Consider the following 18,086-nt stretch of genomic DNA (forward strand, 5'->3'; position numbering starts at 1 on the left):
TTATAATAACACTTTTTACTGCTAAAAACTAACCCAAGAGTTGGCGACAGGTGGTGTTGACTAACTGCCTTCTCTCTAGTGTATCACTTCTAAATTAGAGACGGCTAGCAAGACAGCCTTCGAGTGTCTTTGCGCGAAATTCGTCAACAGCGACATGAACTAGATCAGATTAACTTCACGATAATAAAACAACAACAACAACTATTAAACTCATCGAAAACACCATGATATGTGTGATCCGGAAGGTGAGAGTTAACGCGAACGAATTGCTAGAAACTTGTAAAATATTTAAATATTTGGTCACGTTGATGGAGAAACATAAAATAGTTTTGTTACACCATTTGAACGTTGCGTGTACATTAACTCTGAGAGATGCCTTTCGTCAGTTAATTCATCACCAACGTCTTCGTTAACAGATTAGTATCCACTTTTATCAATTCAAAGGACTGCTTCGTATCGTACCGTTTCCATGGCAACAAAATTGTGGATTCTCGTTAAGTGCAAACTACAGAGATGAATTAAAAGTTGAAAGTGTATATAGCGTTATATCTATATTAATTAATTTTTCTTTTTTCACTAGCCACTCAGAATTACCGCTAACAACTAATTCGCTCGTAACTTTGTATATTTTAATATCTATGTTCACTGATTAATTTGTTTGAGCGTATTTTATTGTAATTTAATCAATGATCAATTTCAGACCTGACGGATGGACCAGTGGCACAGCGGCATGTCTGCGGACTTACAACGCTAGAAACCGGGTTTCGATATCCTTGGTGGGCAGAGCACAGATAGCCGTTTGTGTAGCTTTGTGCTTAACTTCAAATAAATTTAATATACGATTTAAAACGTACCCTTGTAAACAAGAAAATCGACCTATGTATCGCGACAAAAATGTTACACTAAACTAACTTGATAACTAATGGCCATTTTACGAAATATTTTGTACGTTTTTCGAAAACTCAGCTTCCTTGTACTTCATGTCCTGAGTAAATTTGTGTTCAGCGTTTCATGGGCTAAATTAGTGAGTATAAAATGATACGTTATTATTATGTAAGCTCCACATCCATCAGTAGTGTGTGTGTGTGTCTTATAGCAAAGCCACATCAGGCTATCTGCTGTGACCACCGAGGGGAACCGAACCTCTGATTTTAGCGTTGTAAATCCAAAGACTTACCGCTGTCCCAGCGGGAAAACTCATCAGTAGCAAACATTAGTTAACGCAACAAAAAAAACCCTGAACTTGGGGAGATAAGATATAAAATAAACGTGTTTTTTACAACTACAACTCATATTTGCTCTCCGGTTCTCAACATAATATATTTTGGTTATTAGTTTCTTGTTTTTCTATTTTGTTTATGATAGAAAAGTTTCAGTTTTTTTTTAAATGTAGTCATTTTTTGTCATTTAAAAATCAACAAGACTTCACTTGCAAAGTGGTTTTTTATCTTTTATTTACATTTTAGATTAAATATACTTAATTCGTTGATGTATTACCATATTGTCTTTGTAAGTAGATGAATCCTGGAAAAAAAAAACGTGAACCTTATGAAAGAACATCCTAGCTTTGTCACGTTTTTGCGTGATTTATCAATGAAGGTAACGACAGTCATTAAAACCCTAAAAGTGCTTTAGCCTATTTCGTGAAAATCGCAGAAAGCTAACGCACGTGCTTTATCTCATACTTAACTCTTCTTGTCACAGTACCCTGTCGGAACCCTAGACGACGTCACCAACAAGAACGGGACCCACACGACAACTAAAGAGGTAAAGAGGACGCTTTATTTAGTATTTTAGTTTAAAAAAAACAACGTACTTTTTTTTTCTCAATAACCTTAATCTTTCTCTCTTTATGTTTTCTTTCTATTATAGTTTGTGCAAGTTTGATATTATAAAATACAGTGAACGATGAGTTTTAAACTCCGTTGAAATAAGTAATAACGTTCCTATACTATTACGATGTGTAGCATAGTTAATGTAACTTTGAAGTTGCAACTAGTTTTAAGCCAATCGATAATGTTCAGATCCAATTACACTATGCGAGCGTTAATCGACGAAATTATAGGCATTAGTTTTTAAACGACTTATCTCTTTCCTGGTAAACATAGTCATGCAACGTAAAATAAATTTAAACCGTTTCGGAATGGAAGGGGTTAACAGTTTGTTTGTTTGTTGTTGAGCACAAAGGTGCACAGGTGTTGGTCTTCGATGTGCTCGCAGGAATCAAAACTCGTTTGATAAAAAATGCTTGTAAGAAGTGAATAAATGCGAGACTGAAGTGATAGTTTTGTTAGGTTATCGTCGACTCCAATTCTTCGGCGCAGATAGCCATGTTGCTGTGAGCCAAAATTACGCCAAACAACCAACCAAACAATTTCCAATTCTTCTTCGATGACGAGGAACCCACTTTGAGACTAATAATGGTTGAAGACGGCTTGAATGGGTAATGAAGAAAAACTTCGCGGGTTCGAATCCCCGTCACACCAAACATGCTCGCCATTTCAGTCGTGGGAGTATTATAATGTGACGGTCAATCCCACTATTCGTTGATAAAAAAAGCGTAGCCCAAGAGTTGGCGGTGGGTGGTAATGACTAGCTGCCTTCTTTCTAACCTTTCACAGCTAAATTAGAGACGACTAGCGCAGATAGCCCTCGTGTAGCTTTGCGCGAAATTCATAATAAACAAACAGTTTCATTAAAATTTTTTTGTACTTTCATACTTTAACATTAAATAAGGTAAAAGTTAAGATGTATGTATATACATCCAAACAAAACCTTCTCAGTTTTTACCGAGAGGGGTTATAAACAAATAATAGTTAAAGAATGAAGCCAGATTAAAAAAGAAATAAGACGCTTTATGTTGAATATTTTCAGACTAAGGTACGAAAAATATTTGCCATATAGTTTGCATCTTCGTGATGAAAAAGAAAAATTTTTCTTGCAGTTTTCCAGTGATTTTAATTGATTTCCAACTTAATCTTTAATATTTTAAAGGTATGTTTCTTTCTGTCGCTGAGGTTTTCTGAAACCCAAATTTCGGAATCATCAGATAAAATGCTTCTAAAGATTCACCAAGTAGTGAATATTGCTTAAAAATGAAGAAACTCTTTTTCAAACATTTTAATTAAACAAAATTAAAAATATCTCCACGAAAATGTTTTTCTCAAACTTAAATTTTAATATGAGTGGATAAAATCCACACTTTTTTAATACCTTCAATTAAAATAAGGGATAAAGATGGATCTTTATTATCTACTTTCACGTGTAAACTCAAAAGTAAACCATTTTGGTTATATGAATCATTGTACTTTTTTTATATGTATTTTATCGAATACTTTGTTGACATATGTATTTGTTCTAGGTGCTATTAGTTATTTTAATTTGTAAATATATTACCAATATTTAAAGTTTAATATGTACTTGTTATACAAACTTCAGCCTTTCCTCGTTTAATAATTGTTTGGAAAATATTAAATTATTTTATTGGTTTGGGATCTGGGGTTCACAATCCAGCATCCCAACCACTAGGCTACGCTCGGCCCTTTTATTTATGTAATCTACTGATTATCAATTATAATCAAATTTTATTTGTTTGGATTCATTTGACAAATGGCCTTCGGATTTACACTCCAGCACCCCAACCACTAGGCTACTCTCTATTTACGTAATCTACTGATTATTAATTATAATCAAATTTTATTTGTTTGGATTCATTTGACAAATGGCCTTCGGATTTACACTCCAGCACGCTAATCACTAGGCTACGCCCGTCCCTTGTGTTTACATAATCTGAGATGTATCAAGTTTAATCAAATACGTTTCATAAAATGTGCCCATGTTTTTCATCTGATTTAGCTGCTGGGGAGTGGGATGTTAATTGAGCTTCAGAGAATTCAGACTCAGTGTTAAAAGTTTCATACCCTTGGGGAAAGCTAGTTAACATAATCTTGGTGAGTAACAGAGGAATTTGCCAAGTTTACAATTTTTCTAAAAATATGTACATCGCTATTCATTGATAAGAGATATATCGCAGTTCATTAATAAGATATACATCGCAGTTCATGAGATCGTGAGCTGTAATCTACTTAGAATAAACTTATTTAGCTCTAAAATGTATTTTTTGAATTTCTTGAAATATTTTGGACGTTACCTTCTTTACCTTCATAGTATTGCTATTGAATACGAAAGTAACGACGACTTTGTAATTTGTAAATAACTTTTGATTGTCATTTAAGGAAGTTTAGTGATGCTTTTCGACGCACCCTGGGCTACAAATATTGTACTGTACTTTTTGTATTCGTCATGCCCATTCCTGTGAAAAATCCTTATTTTGATAGCTTTTCGAACTTGTTAGTTTGTAAACGTAGTAACGCCATCGCATGCTGTATTATACAGGTGCCAGTAGTTAGCTGACTAATAAAAAAAATAGAAAGTTTGTCTTTTGATGTAATTTATCTTCCATCTAAAGTTTATAACGCTAAACTTAGGGGTTCGATCCCTGTGGTAGGCACAACCCAGATAACCCATTGTACAGGTTTATGTTTAACAAGAAAACACTCAAAAGAGCTAAAGTTGTGAAATTAATGAAGAGGAATTAGAAAGATGTGTTCCATTATCAGGTTTTTATCGAAGAACGCTAGAGGTCACGCTTAAATATTCCGTTAATATTTAGGCTTTATTTTACGGTCGCGCTTAAATATTCCGTTAAAATTTAGCCTTTATGTCTCGTAATTTATAGTGCAGAGTGTATAAATATTGTACAGTTGAAATATATATAGGAATAATTTACTTCAGAATAAGTAAACAAATGGTTTAATTATTTATGTAATGTAAGCAGTTCTGTCCAAGATGGAGTCTTCAGGTATTAATGATAATCCTAAATATAATGTCGTATATTTATTTTCAAACCACTTTTTGAACAAAAGTCATTAATAAGAGAAATATTTGGAATATTAATATAAAGGATCTTTTAACTGAGAAAAACATAACACTCAGTCAAAGGTAGCAAATTTAAGAACCTACAAACCGAAAAAAAAAGTCACTTTTAACTCAGGACACACTTTCAAAGTGAATACCGATATAAAGTATAAACCTGACAATCTTGTACATTTAATAACGTGTTTCAATTGCCACGAAAATTACATTGGTCAAATTGAAAAGAAATTGTGTGAAAGAAAATGCGAATTCGCCACAAATTCGGAATCTATCAACACTCAATGTTCCACTGAGTGAACATCCGGACGCTTGTTGCAAATAGACAGTTTCTAATTTTCCATTTTACGAAACGTTTTCAGAGAGTGAACTAAAGCGGAAGGCAAAATAAAAATAGCTCCTAAAACTATTCTAACCAACACTTTTAAAAATATTAAGTTCGTATGTGTTTTGTCCCTTTTGATTATATACATATATTAGTGACGTCATATCTAAGATTATTACTAACGAGTCCATTTGTTTGTTTGTTTTAGAGTAAAGCCACATTGGGCTATCTGATGTGTCCACCGCGGAGGAATCGAACCCCGGATTTAAGCGCTGTAAGTCCGTAAACGTACCTCTGTCCTAGTTGGGGATGGGGGGACAATAATCCATTATACAATTCTGATAATTATTACCATATAAATGTGCATGTGTTTGAAGAGTCTACCTCGGACGAAAGCGCTTATACTACGTAAATAAGTAAATAATTTAGTTAAGGCCCCGGCATGGCCAGGTGGTTAGGGCGCTCAACTCGCAATCTTCGGGTCGCGAGTTCGAATCCCCGTCACACTAAACATGCTCGCCCTTTCAGCCGTGGGGGCGTTATAATGTGACGGTCAATCCCACTATTCGTTGGTAAAAGAGTAGCCAAGGAGTTGGCGGTGGGTGATGATGATTAGCTGCCTTCCCTCTAGTATTACACTGCTACATTAGGGACGGCTAGCGCAGATAGCCCTCGTGTAGCTTTGCGCGAAATTCAAAACAAACAAACAAACATTTAATTAAATATTCTGAGATTATTGATTATTAAATATACATATAAAAGTATTTATGTATATAAAGTTTATTGCTTTCTTGGAAGAGGAGTTTATTTAGAAATTAAAAAAAATGAAAGTTTAGAATAACTTATTTCAAAATGTGACTATAAGAAATATAAGTGGATGATTGAAATTCAGCCAACTCTGTGTTGTTTAGGCTTTATAAAAAATGCGAAACAGTTACTATACATTGATTTAAAAAAGGAGAGATATTGTTACACGTTTTCTGAATGTCCTATAATTGTTATACATCAGTATTTAATGTCCTATATAATTGTTAATAGACTGATATATTTTATTACACAACCAAATTGAAACAGTTTGTAAATAACAAAAGACATCCATCTACAGCATTTAAGGATTACCTTTTACTTCAGTATTATCCAGTAGTTTCAGTTAAAAATTTAGAGATTACGTTATTGATTTACTGATACGTTTCTTCAACAGTTTAGTATCAATTGCGAGTGACTGTGAAATAATTAATATCTTATCAAGCAGAAACTGGGGGGAAACTTTTTTGTGCAAAAGTTACGCAAATCTCTTATTTGGTTGGTAAGAAAATGATTGCCAAACATTGATGGATAAAGAAATAACTAAAACAACATGTGTGTAATTTTCTAAATTGTCGTTATTCGTAACGATATAATTATGAGGTAAATAATCTAATTTTATTTCTGTCGAGAGACTCCAGTGAAAATTTAGAAAAAAAAAAACGAAATGTAAAACGACCGTTATTATTGAATAACTTACAATAGGAGTCCATTAAGCTGAAAAAAGTGTCTCCATGGTAACGATTTTGAAATATTCTAACAAAAGGTTACTTTCACGTGGTTTGTACCAACTTTACTGTCACGCGAGAAAATGTTAACCTCACTTTATTCTTGGCAAAGATGTCTTTCGTAATTGATTTTCACCAGCTTGCTAGTAATAAAACCTACGGTCTTGCTGTTGCCACTGGAAGGCCTGGGTCGATTCGGTTATTAATATGTTTCACCAGTACTGATGTCACCTGGCACACTGTCTCGCATCTGTATGTTGTTCTAGGATAACAAAATAAATGTCGTAATACACAAAGTAATAACTATTGGCGTACGAGATAAAGTTGTGTATGGATGTGTCACAAAAACCTGCTTGTTTTCGTAGTTTCTTCTAGTTTTTGTTTTTTAATTCTTAATGATTCTTGTTTTTCTTTATTGCCCGTAAAGGAAGACACGCATAAACCACCCGAGGTCGGGTTTGATGTCACTACAGATGATGAGTACAAAGAACGCCTCCAGAGGGAGCTACTAAGTAGAGAAAGTGACAGGTTAGTCGGAGTTTTATATTAATACTAATCAGTTAGTTTCTTTGTAGTGAATACGAAATTAAAAACAATTAACACCAGTTACGGTTAGCTGTTAAGATCCATATTTGTAATTAAACTAATGCAAATATTTAGCTTAGAGCATTTTATATAATTATTAATAACTTCTGAACAAAAATAAGCTATCTATGCAGATTAGAACTAGAAAGTAACTCATGAATTTATAAATCCAATTCTATGGAAAAAATTGATAAGAACTCATTATATTACAAAACATTGCGCAAGATAACTAACATTTATACAGTGTTTTATTTGTAGTAAAGCACAAAACTACGCAATGGGCATTCTGTGTTGTGCCCACCGCGAGTATCGAAACCCAGTTTTTAGCGTTGTAAGTCCGCAGACATGCCGCTGAGCCACTGGGAGACCCTATACAGTAATCAGATTGCAAGTTTCATCAGCCGCATTTCTTCGCTATTTACGATATTTTTGGCCATAAACATGCTAATGTCTCACAAGATTTGGCCAGCTTGGAAGATTTAGCCAAGTCCTGAATCCATACACTAAGCTAAATTACAAACAAAGAAACCTTCATAATAGTAATCCTTAAAATTTCTTTAAGCCTTGTAACCCAGTTATGTTATGGAATTAGCCTTAAAGAAAAACACGTCTTTACTTACAAAACACTTTAAAAGTAGTCTTAAATGTTAATGTACATGTGTAGTAGTGTTCATCCAACAACAAAACCTGATCATAGATACAAAAAAGTTAAAATAATTAATAAAAAAATACTAACCGCCTATATATAGAGTGTTATACCAATGTTCTATCCATCATCACGTGATACAACTACTATATTATCTTTTAGTTATATCCATGTTCTATCCATTAACACGTGGTACAACTGCTATAATATCTTTTAGTTATATCAATGTTTGATCCATTAACACGTGATGCAACTGCTATAATATCTTTTAGTTATATCAATGTTCTATCCATTAACACGTGATACAACTGCTATAATACCTTTTGGTTATATCAATGTTTTATCCAATAACACGTAATACAACTGCTATAATATCAATGTTTGATCCATTGTTACGTGATATAACTGCTATAATATCTTTTAGTTATATCAGTTATTGATCCACAGTTATTTTCCAACATAGAAGATTCGCTCAAAATATTGACTGTATCAATATTGAGCCTCGCTCTAATATGTTTGAGAAAATGTATACAGTTCGGTTAAAAACGTCACCGCCATCAGTGTAGTTTAACACGTTTTATAAGCCTCTAGCAAACACTATCAACTAAGAATGGGTTGAAAAGTTTCTATGAAAGGTTTTAGTTTTAAAATACTTGTTGTTGTTTTTTTACTGCAAACTTTTTTGTCCTGGATTCTGAAAAGTGGAATACTTCTAGCTCCTTATTGATCAGTAACAATATCTCATGAAATTTTTGTCATTTTTACAGTATGGCACACTGTAGTATGTATACAAACACACATTTTGACAACAGATATTGAGTTCATTATTAAATACCAACATATTGTAAAACAACTATTGCCTCACTCCTCGATTCAACCTTAATCCAATCTAGCTTTGGGATTGGTTGCTAGGTTATTCTACATTAGCCAAGAATGTTTACACTCTGGCGGCAACCCAAGGGCGAACATGTTCGGTGATGGTAATCCGCGAGCTCCAGATTGCGAGTTGGGCTTCCTAACCATCAGTAGTGCTGTGGCCATTCTCAAAAAAGGGGTCTAGTAATTGGAGGTGTTATATATATCTTGTTAATGCATTGGTATGTTAGAAGTGTGAAATAGATGGTTGTGAAAAGAAAAGAAAACCCGTTTTCACGTGTATTTGTGCACGGATATTCAGAGGTACCTTAGTTTTGCCTGAAAGAATGCCATTCTGTAATAGCCACAATAGTTCATACACATCATCCTTCCTCTGACGAGGAAGATTGCCTTTACACTTTCTCAGTGTTTTCATACGCATGATACAGTTTTTAGCATTAAACAAGTGGGCTCTTTTACCTGATGGTTCTGAATTCACCTTTCACCCGTATATGTAAATCCCTGATCAACCTACCTGAAAACACAACAGATAAAAAAAAAATCCAGATTAGCTAATTCGCTACAATCTAGATTAAAGTTCATGTCAAGCTGGTTTGTTCAAGCAGCAAGTAAGGTGAAAGTCACTCATAAAACATTCAAAAAAGTCACTTAAATGAAATGACTGGTAATTAATCAGTGTATATAAATTCAATTAGCATTATCCTAATTTATACACACACAAAACAGTTTCTTGAGTGAGGTGTAATACATGTTATACATACAGTTATTTCTTACACATAGTGTTAGTCTTCCAAACATCGAAATCTTTATCATATCACCACAATATACATGATTTATTTGGTCCTATAAAAAGCCAGTCTTTCTACAACCTTGCTACGTATATATGTTAAATAGCTCATTAAAACACCAATAATAAACCTGGTACGAGTTGACATGAAATGTTGGTGAGTTAAATAGTATTAACTAACAAAGGCCCTTCTTCGAACTTAACATCAGTACAACAACTGATGATGTTATTGCAGATTTAGTGATTTAAGACGCAGCTTTTCGGGTGAAATTTTTGATAAGTATACCTGTAGATATACATGTTTAATAACATATCAAAACGGGTTAATTATTGCGTAACCAATTTTTTTTTGGGGGGGGGGGACTTGGGAGATACTAATACATTAGAAAAATATAGTTGTGCCTTGTTCTACCAAAGAGAACCTCAAACAATGAATTATTATAAATAGTATTAGGGTATAAATGTAAAACAAATCATGTCCAGAAATGGCATATTTCATCACAATGCCAAGTTAATCAGACGAATAATATAACTTATGTCATACAGTATTGAAAGCCATTATATAAGCTTCATTTTGGTAACAATTTTGTTAGGATATCACAAAAACTGACAGACATATTACAGTTTTCATGATTTTCGATATGGCTTTCCGGAACACATCTTTTTTCAACCTAGGATACCTATGAATATCCATGCATAAATACATTTTAAAAAACTATGTTTGTGTTTTGTTTTACCGTAGGGGGGTGAGGGCACCCCCCGAACAGGCCCTATTCCACAGCACTACAGGCCATGCCAGGCTTTAACGTTTGTCTCACTATAAACGTATAAAATAGTAAACAACTTTTCAATCGACTCAAATTGTATTAGAACAGTTTAGTGTAAACTTTCTTTCTGTATAAAAATCATTTCAAAATACCAGATAAAGCCCTAATGAGTTTCTAAAACTTCGCGATTTCTATCTGCTTCCCCACCTTCTTGAAAAAAATTACCAAACTTAAGATGAGACGTGGATTGTAGACGACACGCCTTAAAGTTGTAATTTCCGCCAATCATGTGAAGTGTGTCTACTCGTATCAGCAAAAGAGAAGAAATAAAGCAGCCTGTAGCTGATGCCCAAAAATAAAATGTAAACCATAACGAGTAATGAAACTCTAAACTGGTTCCCTTTTTTGTAGGAAAACCGGGCGTATATAGCAGTAACCTAATGGAAGGTAAAACTGTAACTTCGCTTTTATGTAGTATTATCAAATCATATAAAGATAGAAACTGAAAAGTAAAAAAAAAAATGCTTTAAATTGAGCGAAGTAGTCACGATGTTGGTATCATCGGTGCTGGTGTTTCACTCTAAATACTTCACTATATAGTTGTTTGTTTGAAATTATTTTTGTTTGTTTTGTAATTAAGCAAAAAGCTACACAATGGGCTATCTGTGCTCTGCCCACCACGTGTATCGAAACCCGAATTCTAGCGTTGTAAGTCCGTAGACATACCGCTGTGCCACTGGGGGGGGTGAAATTAAGCACAAAGCAACACAATGGGCTATCTGTTCTCGGCCCACCACGGGTATCGAAACCCGGATTTAAAGTTATAAGTCCGCAGACATACCGCTGTGCAACTGGAGGGGGCTGATTATATGATTGATTGTACTGAATCATTGAAATGCCTTCTCCTTTCTTTTATCATTTAACATAAATTGTTATTATATCGATGCAATTAGTGCTAATTAGAATTGGAATAAAAATACGAGTTTTGGTACGCGGTTCTACTTGAGGTTATAAGTAGCTCAATTTAACTGGTTTCGAAATAACCTTGATATCAACGAATTATTTTACTCTTCACTGAAAACAAAAATAATGGCTAAAATTCAACTGTGACTTGAAAAACCGAATGAATTTTAATAGTGTAAAAAGAGTAGCCCAAGAGATGGCGGTGGGTGATGATGACTACCTGCCTTCCCTCTAGTCTTACACTGCTAAATTAGGTGCGGCTAGCGCAAATAGCTCTCGTGTATCTTTGCGTGAATTTGAAAACAAACAAACAAGTCTGTATAATCAGAAATTAGTTCTACTTTGGGTTTGCTTCAAGCCTGTATAATCAGAAATTAGTTCTACTTTGGGTTTGCTTCAAGCCTGTATTATCAGAAATTAGTTCTACTTTGGGTTTACTTCAAGCCTGTATAATCAGAAATTAGTTCTACTTTGGGTTTGCTTCAAGCCTTTATAATCAGAAATTAGTTCTACTTTGGGTTTGCTTCAAGCCTGTATAATTAGAAATTAGTTCTACTTTGGGTTTGCTTCAATCCTGTATTATCAGAAATTAGTTCTACTTTGGGTTTGCTTCAAGCCTGTATTATCAGAAATTAATTCTACTTTGGATTTTCTTCTCTTGTTCAGCCATCTTAATAACTCCTTTTCACATATCCATGAATTATGTGTTTCTTCCATGTACGGAAAGTAATGCTTTGTCTCACAGCTACAGCATCACATTGAGACACCCCATTCCGTGACCACGTGACGATTCCTTCAAGTTGAAATCCTTCTGAAACTTGCTGGATCAATAATGATGCTAATTGCGAGTGTTTCAATAAAATCAGTAAGCGCAATCCAAAAATAAATCACACATCTATAGCATCTATTCGGCAAAAGTCCATTTACTGGAAGGCACATTTATAACATCCATTTGGCAAAAGTCCATTTACTGGAAGGCACATTTATAACATCCATTTGGCAAAAGTCCATTTACTGGAAGACACATTTATAACATCCATTTGGCAAAAGTCCATTTACTGGAAAGCACGTCTATAGCATCCATTCGGCAAAAGTCAATTTACTGGAAGGATCGTCTATAGTATCCATTCGGCAAAAGTCCATTGACTGGAAGGATCTATAATTCAAATGAGTGACAATAAGAAATAACTAACCATGGATCATAGCTATTCACTGATCACTTAATTCCAAAGTATGCTCTACTTTCTACCCTTCATCAGTTTTAAAAAAAATAGATCTTGTGAATTTGCTAACATTGAGAAACAGTGACCCCTAATAAATAATAAGTAGTTTGTTTGTTTGTAGTATTTCGCGCAAGGCTATTCGAGGGCTATCCGTCCCTAATTTTGAAGTTATAGACTAGAGGGAAGATAGTTAGTCAACACCACCCACCTTCAATTCTGGGGATACTCCTTTACCGACGAACATTGGAATTGACTGTCACTTTATAACGCCCCCACGATTGAAATAGCGAGTATGTTTGGTGACTGGATTCGAGTCCGTGCTCCACAGATCGCTTTAAATAGTATATAGTAGAAAATAAATAAAACAAAGGAACTTAACTTGATTAAATTAACTAAATTAAATAAGTTTCTAGTTTTGAGGATTGTGTTATAACATCTGTTAGTGTTTTTTAAGTCTGTAACAAAAATTAATTATAAATTTCTGCCGAAATAATGCACATTACTCGTAATATAGCTCAGGAAAAATATCTATGTATGGTTTTATACTACTTGAATCTCTGTATTAGCCAAAAAAAGTAAAAGCGTTTGATGAAGAATCTGCCTATAGGAACGCCTAATAGATGGTTTTACCGCAAAAGTTATCAAAACAAAAACACATTATTATCAAGATCCAAAATTCGCTGCATATAAAGTTACACGTTGAATCATTTTCCTAATATCTTATGAAAACAAATAACAACAGTCTTAACTTATGTAATTTTCAACCTTAATATAAATGCTCTCTAATAAACAGAAAATGTGAATTTCTCCATGCACAGGAGCATGCAGGAACACAATCGACCAGTCGTTGTGACGCCCACGTATATCTGTATATTGAAATATGACGTAATATTAAAGTAAAGGTCAGGCTTGCTATTGAAATAATTCTTATTTATTGATAAAGAGGGCGCCAAACAAAATACTGGCTGTGAACAGTAAAGGATGGTTGAACTAGGAGCGAATATTTCTTAATAAGCCTTCAAGTTTTTTAACCTGTGTTTGATAAATGCTGATGAAACGGCATTTCTCCAGTCTGTTTTTGAGAGTGATGTTATTACCAAAAAATATCAGTTTGTGTTTGCTTTATATCGTGTGCTATTTTTCCTGCATTAAGCATAACTTTGTTTAGCTTGAGATTCTCTGCTATAATTATTTTTTGTTAATGTTTTGTGAGGTTTATGTCATTGCCCTTTTATAGATGGTGGCGTTTTATAAATACGTAATTTCTGTTAATGTACACATAAAATATAAGAAACTAGTTAAAAAATCTACGTGAGCTTGCTTTAGTAAACATCTGAGATGTAAAACTTAACATACTGTATCTTTGAAGCTGTGGTTTAAGGTTGCAATTACTCCTGTATGAATGATAACTTTGTTGAGAGCTTGCTTTAGTAAACATTTGAGATGTAAAACCTAACATACTGTATCTTTGGAACTGTGGTTTAAGGGTGCAATTACTCCTGTGTGAATGGTGACTTTTTTGAAAGCTTGCTTTAGTAAACATCTGAGATGTAAAAACCTAACATACTGTATCTTTGGAGATGTGATTTAAGGTTGCAATTACTCCTGTGTGAATGATGACTTTGTGGAGAACTTGATGTGTAAATCCCATCGATATCTATGAGAACTGAGTTATAAAATATTTTCAATTAAAGAATCCCTACAGTTAATCACATGGCATGTAACCACAGATGCTAGTTGTGGTGCCACAGGCAACTCGTCTAACACCTACATGTTTTGTACACGGAAAGTTCCTGCCATCATGAGTAAACTTATAGCGAAGGATTATTTAAAATTATTTTTGAGAAAACTGTTCATACAGCAAGAATACTAACATATGTAGAGCCTAAAGACGATACTTCGAAAAAAGAAACCTTCGGTGTTCTCAATCGAAGTAGTAAAACTCCCACAGAGAGGTGTTTGGGACAGCAACTGCAAGAGAAATCACACCCCAAGCCAATTCGGAACAACAATTTCATAGGGAAAGTGAAGGTTATGGTTAAAGAAAAAAAAAAAAAACAACTAACTATCTAAAAGTTATTGTAGTGGAATTAGGAACATCTCTTGGTACCGTTAAGAAGATAGTAAACAAGCATTTGAAGTTGAAGAAGACTCAAAAGCAAAAAGTACCCAAACTTCTAATTCAACGGCTGTTTTCATAAGAAAGATGACCGAAGAAACTGGAATCAGAATAACTCTTTTTCTGGCCACATGTCTCTCGTCCTCCACTACTCAGCTCCAGTGGATTTCTGTGCATTTAATCTGTTTAAACGTGGTCTTGTAAGCTGAAGGCCACTTCAGTAAGAGTCTGTGGAGAGTTGGTCAAGGTGGGCGACTTAGTTAAGTTTTACTTCGCCTTTCTTCGCAGGAGTTTGTTACAAAGTCAATTGTGGTATTACGTAATCATGGCCACCAGAATGACAACGATCGTCAATGAAAGATGTAGTTTCAAAGGCAGCAAGGGACCTGGGACATCGTGCTCATGAAATATGGTTAACTCTCAATATCGTATTAAGTAACTATATGAAAGAATTAGTACATCTTTAGTGAAGTAAAATGTTTTCTTTGATTTTTTTGAATGGAAAAACTTGTAAAAGGAAATTTCTTAGCTAAATCTATAAACACCTGAAAGTAAAGGTGATATTTTCCATTAGAAGTAAAACACCGAATAAACAACGACATATTAAATAGCTCCTCGGTATTTTACCTGGAGGAATCGGTAAACGTTTTGAGTATATGGCTCATTCCTCTTATGGAAAAGAAACGAAAACGTGTGACTTAAAAAGTATTACAATAATTACAACAAATGTATTCACCATGATTAGCGAATTTTAAGATGAATGACCATTTTTAATCCGTGCTTTTGGAATGCATTGGAATAAGTGTATCTGTATTTCTTGTGCATTATTTGGCTTCTAACCTGTTCGACTTTTTTTAGGAACGTGTGGGAACACGCCCATTTCTTTACACTGAGGTTTAAAACTGTAGATCTGGAAGAACAATACCGAAGTCGAAGAGCGAGCACAGTAACGGTTTCAATGGCGGGCTTCCTTTTGGTCCTTCTAGTATGTGATCTTGCAGATCTCGTGCTGGTTCCTGGAACGTAAGTTTAACACCCCTGTTATCTACCTGAGATTACGGAATGTGTTAAAGGAAATATAATGATATAGTAAGACTTTAAGAATATAAGAGTATGCATTTAAATACTACAATTTATTAGAACTCAAACCATCACATTATATAAGTCTCCAAAAGACAACTGTACTTATTTTCAATCAGAGTCAGAATATCAAGTTTATATTTAAATTTTAAGTCATATGGAGTATTAGAAAATTTCCATGGCAATGAAACTTTGTATATATCTCACTTGGGGGTCATATAAAGTTTTAGTAGTCTTTTACTACAGAATAATTATGAACAATTTATTAATTAATATATCTCGCATGTGGGTCTTATGAATTTTCAGTAATCTCTTACTACAGAATAATTATGAACCATTTATTAATTAATATATCTCACATGTGGGTCTTATGAATTTTCAGTAGTCTCTTACAACAGAATAATTATGAACCATTTGTTAATTAATACACAAAAATCAGACCTCTTTTTCGTGCCTAAAAATTATGTTTTCTTTGATCAGCCTGTTAAGATTAAAGAATACATTTTATTCAGCGATTCTGTTTTTTTAATAGATTGATCAGGGTTGCCGCATATATATATAGCACATTTTAAAAGCAAATAATTTAAAACATGCCATAAAATATCAAGACCAGATGAAAATATACAAACATTTGAAGGTAAAGATCTAATAATTCAGGCTAGACATATCTCCTTTTCAATACTCACACCATTGTAATTCATGGGTTATTTCATCTAATGTTTTGCTATCCATTTGAAGCTAGTTTCAGCTTTTCTGTAAACTTGGTTCATTGGTGTTTTAGGCTTGCTGCCTTCCAAACCATCAGCAGCGTATGGGCACATCTAGGTATTCCTTTCATCACGGTGTGCATCCTCCTTCTCGTCTTCATGAAGGTATCTATCTTTCTTATTGCTCTTTTCGGAGAACTGTACTTAGTATTAAAATGTATCCTTTAATTATTTAGTATGTAACAAATGTTTGTACGTGTAAGTGTCTTGAACTTAAGATATTGTTTAGTGTGTAACAAATGTTTGTACGTGTAAGTGTCTTGAACTTAAAATATTGTTTAGTGTGTAACAAATGTTTGTACGTGTAAGTGTCTTGAACTTAAAATATTGTTTAATGTCTAACAAATGTTTGTACGTGTAAGTGTCTTGAACTTAAAATATTGTTTAGTGTGTAACAAATGTTTGTACGTGTAAGTGTCTTGAACTTAAAATATTATTTAGTGTGTAACAAATGTTTGTACGTGTAAGTGTCTTGAAATTAAAATATTGTTTAGTGTGTAACAAATGTTTGTATGTGTAAATGTCTTGAACTTAAAATATTCTTTAGTTTGTCATGAGCGAGAGAGGGGGGGAGTACAACTGAATATTAATTTATCAATTATGTGTTAGATTAAGATGGATGACGAACACTTGTCTTCGACAACCATTTAGTTTTATCAGTATTTGTGGCAGAGATGGATTAAGGAGGTGTGTTGACAGATGATGTTTTTGTAATTAGTATATAGTTTCATTCTGCTTTTGTATATGAAGGAAGAATAATTTATACGTGTCTATTCTTCCTATGTGGATATTATACAGATCTCTCTAAGACTTTTATAACTGATTACTTTGACTATTCACCTTTATTTATATAACAAGTGTTCTTTCTTCTCCAAAGAATTGGAATTTTTGTACTGCATTCCAAAAGTAAGTATATTCCCCTTTAAACAGTTTTTTCTTATAAAATCAGAAATACAGTTCACCTATAGTTTTATTATAGGAACTGTATGGTCAGAGAGTATTGTCCTACGTAACTGTTCCAAGGCTTTTCTCTCTAATTGTTTGTCATTTAATTACGTTAATCCTAAGTAATATGACTACTAATCTAATATTCTTCGTTTGAAGGATCTGAATATGTTACCAGATCTGGTGGGAGTAAAAATACGCGTGATAGGGGTAGAGAAACCGGATGTTTTCTAGATTTTGAGAGTGAAAGGCGCACGTTAGATAAACTGTTGTTGTATTAATTTTGAAAGTGAAAGACATACGTTAGGAGTAGCCAGATAGGGTGTTTTATTCATTTCGGGAGTGAAGACGCAAGTTAAGAGTAGTCAAATAAGATGTTTTCTTGGTTTCCGGAGTGAAGACACATTTGTTTTGTTTATTTGTTTGTTCTGAATTTCGCGCGAAGCTACACGAGGGCTATCTGCGCTAGCCGTCCCTAATTTAGCAGTGTAAGACTAGAGGGAAGGCAGCTAGTCATCACCACCCACCGCCAATTCTTA

At 33.9% G+C, this 18,086-nt stretch overlaps 1 protein-coding gene across 1 annotated transcript in view; it reads left to right on the forward strand.

Moving 5' to 3' along the window:
- LOC106468917 (adenylate cyclase type 3-like) overlaps nucleotides 1-18,086 on the forward strand; it is a gene marked incomplete at its 3' end in the record, with an annotated part of 108,143 nt that overhangs the window by 72,006 nt on the left and 18,051 nt on the right. Inside the window, exons 9-12 of the mRNA XM_022397320.1 lie at nucleotides 1,705-1,767; nucleotides 7,217-7,317; nucleotides 15,614-15,778; nucleotides 16,617-16,707. Of these exons, the coding sequence (XP_022253028.1) occupies nucleotides 1,705-1,767; nucleotides 7,217-7,317; nucleotides 15,614-15,778; nucleotides 16,617-16,707 (420 nt within the window). The remainder of the gene's footprint in view (nucleotides 1-1,704; nucleotides 1,768-7,216; nucleotides 7,318-15,613; nucleotides 15,779-16,616; nucleotides 16,708-18,086) is intronic.

Source organism: Limulus polyphemus, unplaced genomic scaffold, assembly GCF_000517525.1.
Source record: "Limulus polyphemus unplaced genomic scaffold, Limulus_polyphemus-2.1.2 Scaffold3220, whole genome shotgun sequence".
Classification (NCBI taxonomy): Eukaryota; Metazoa; Arthropoda; class Merostomata; order Xiphosura; family Limulidae; genus Limulus; species Limulus polyphemus.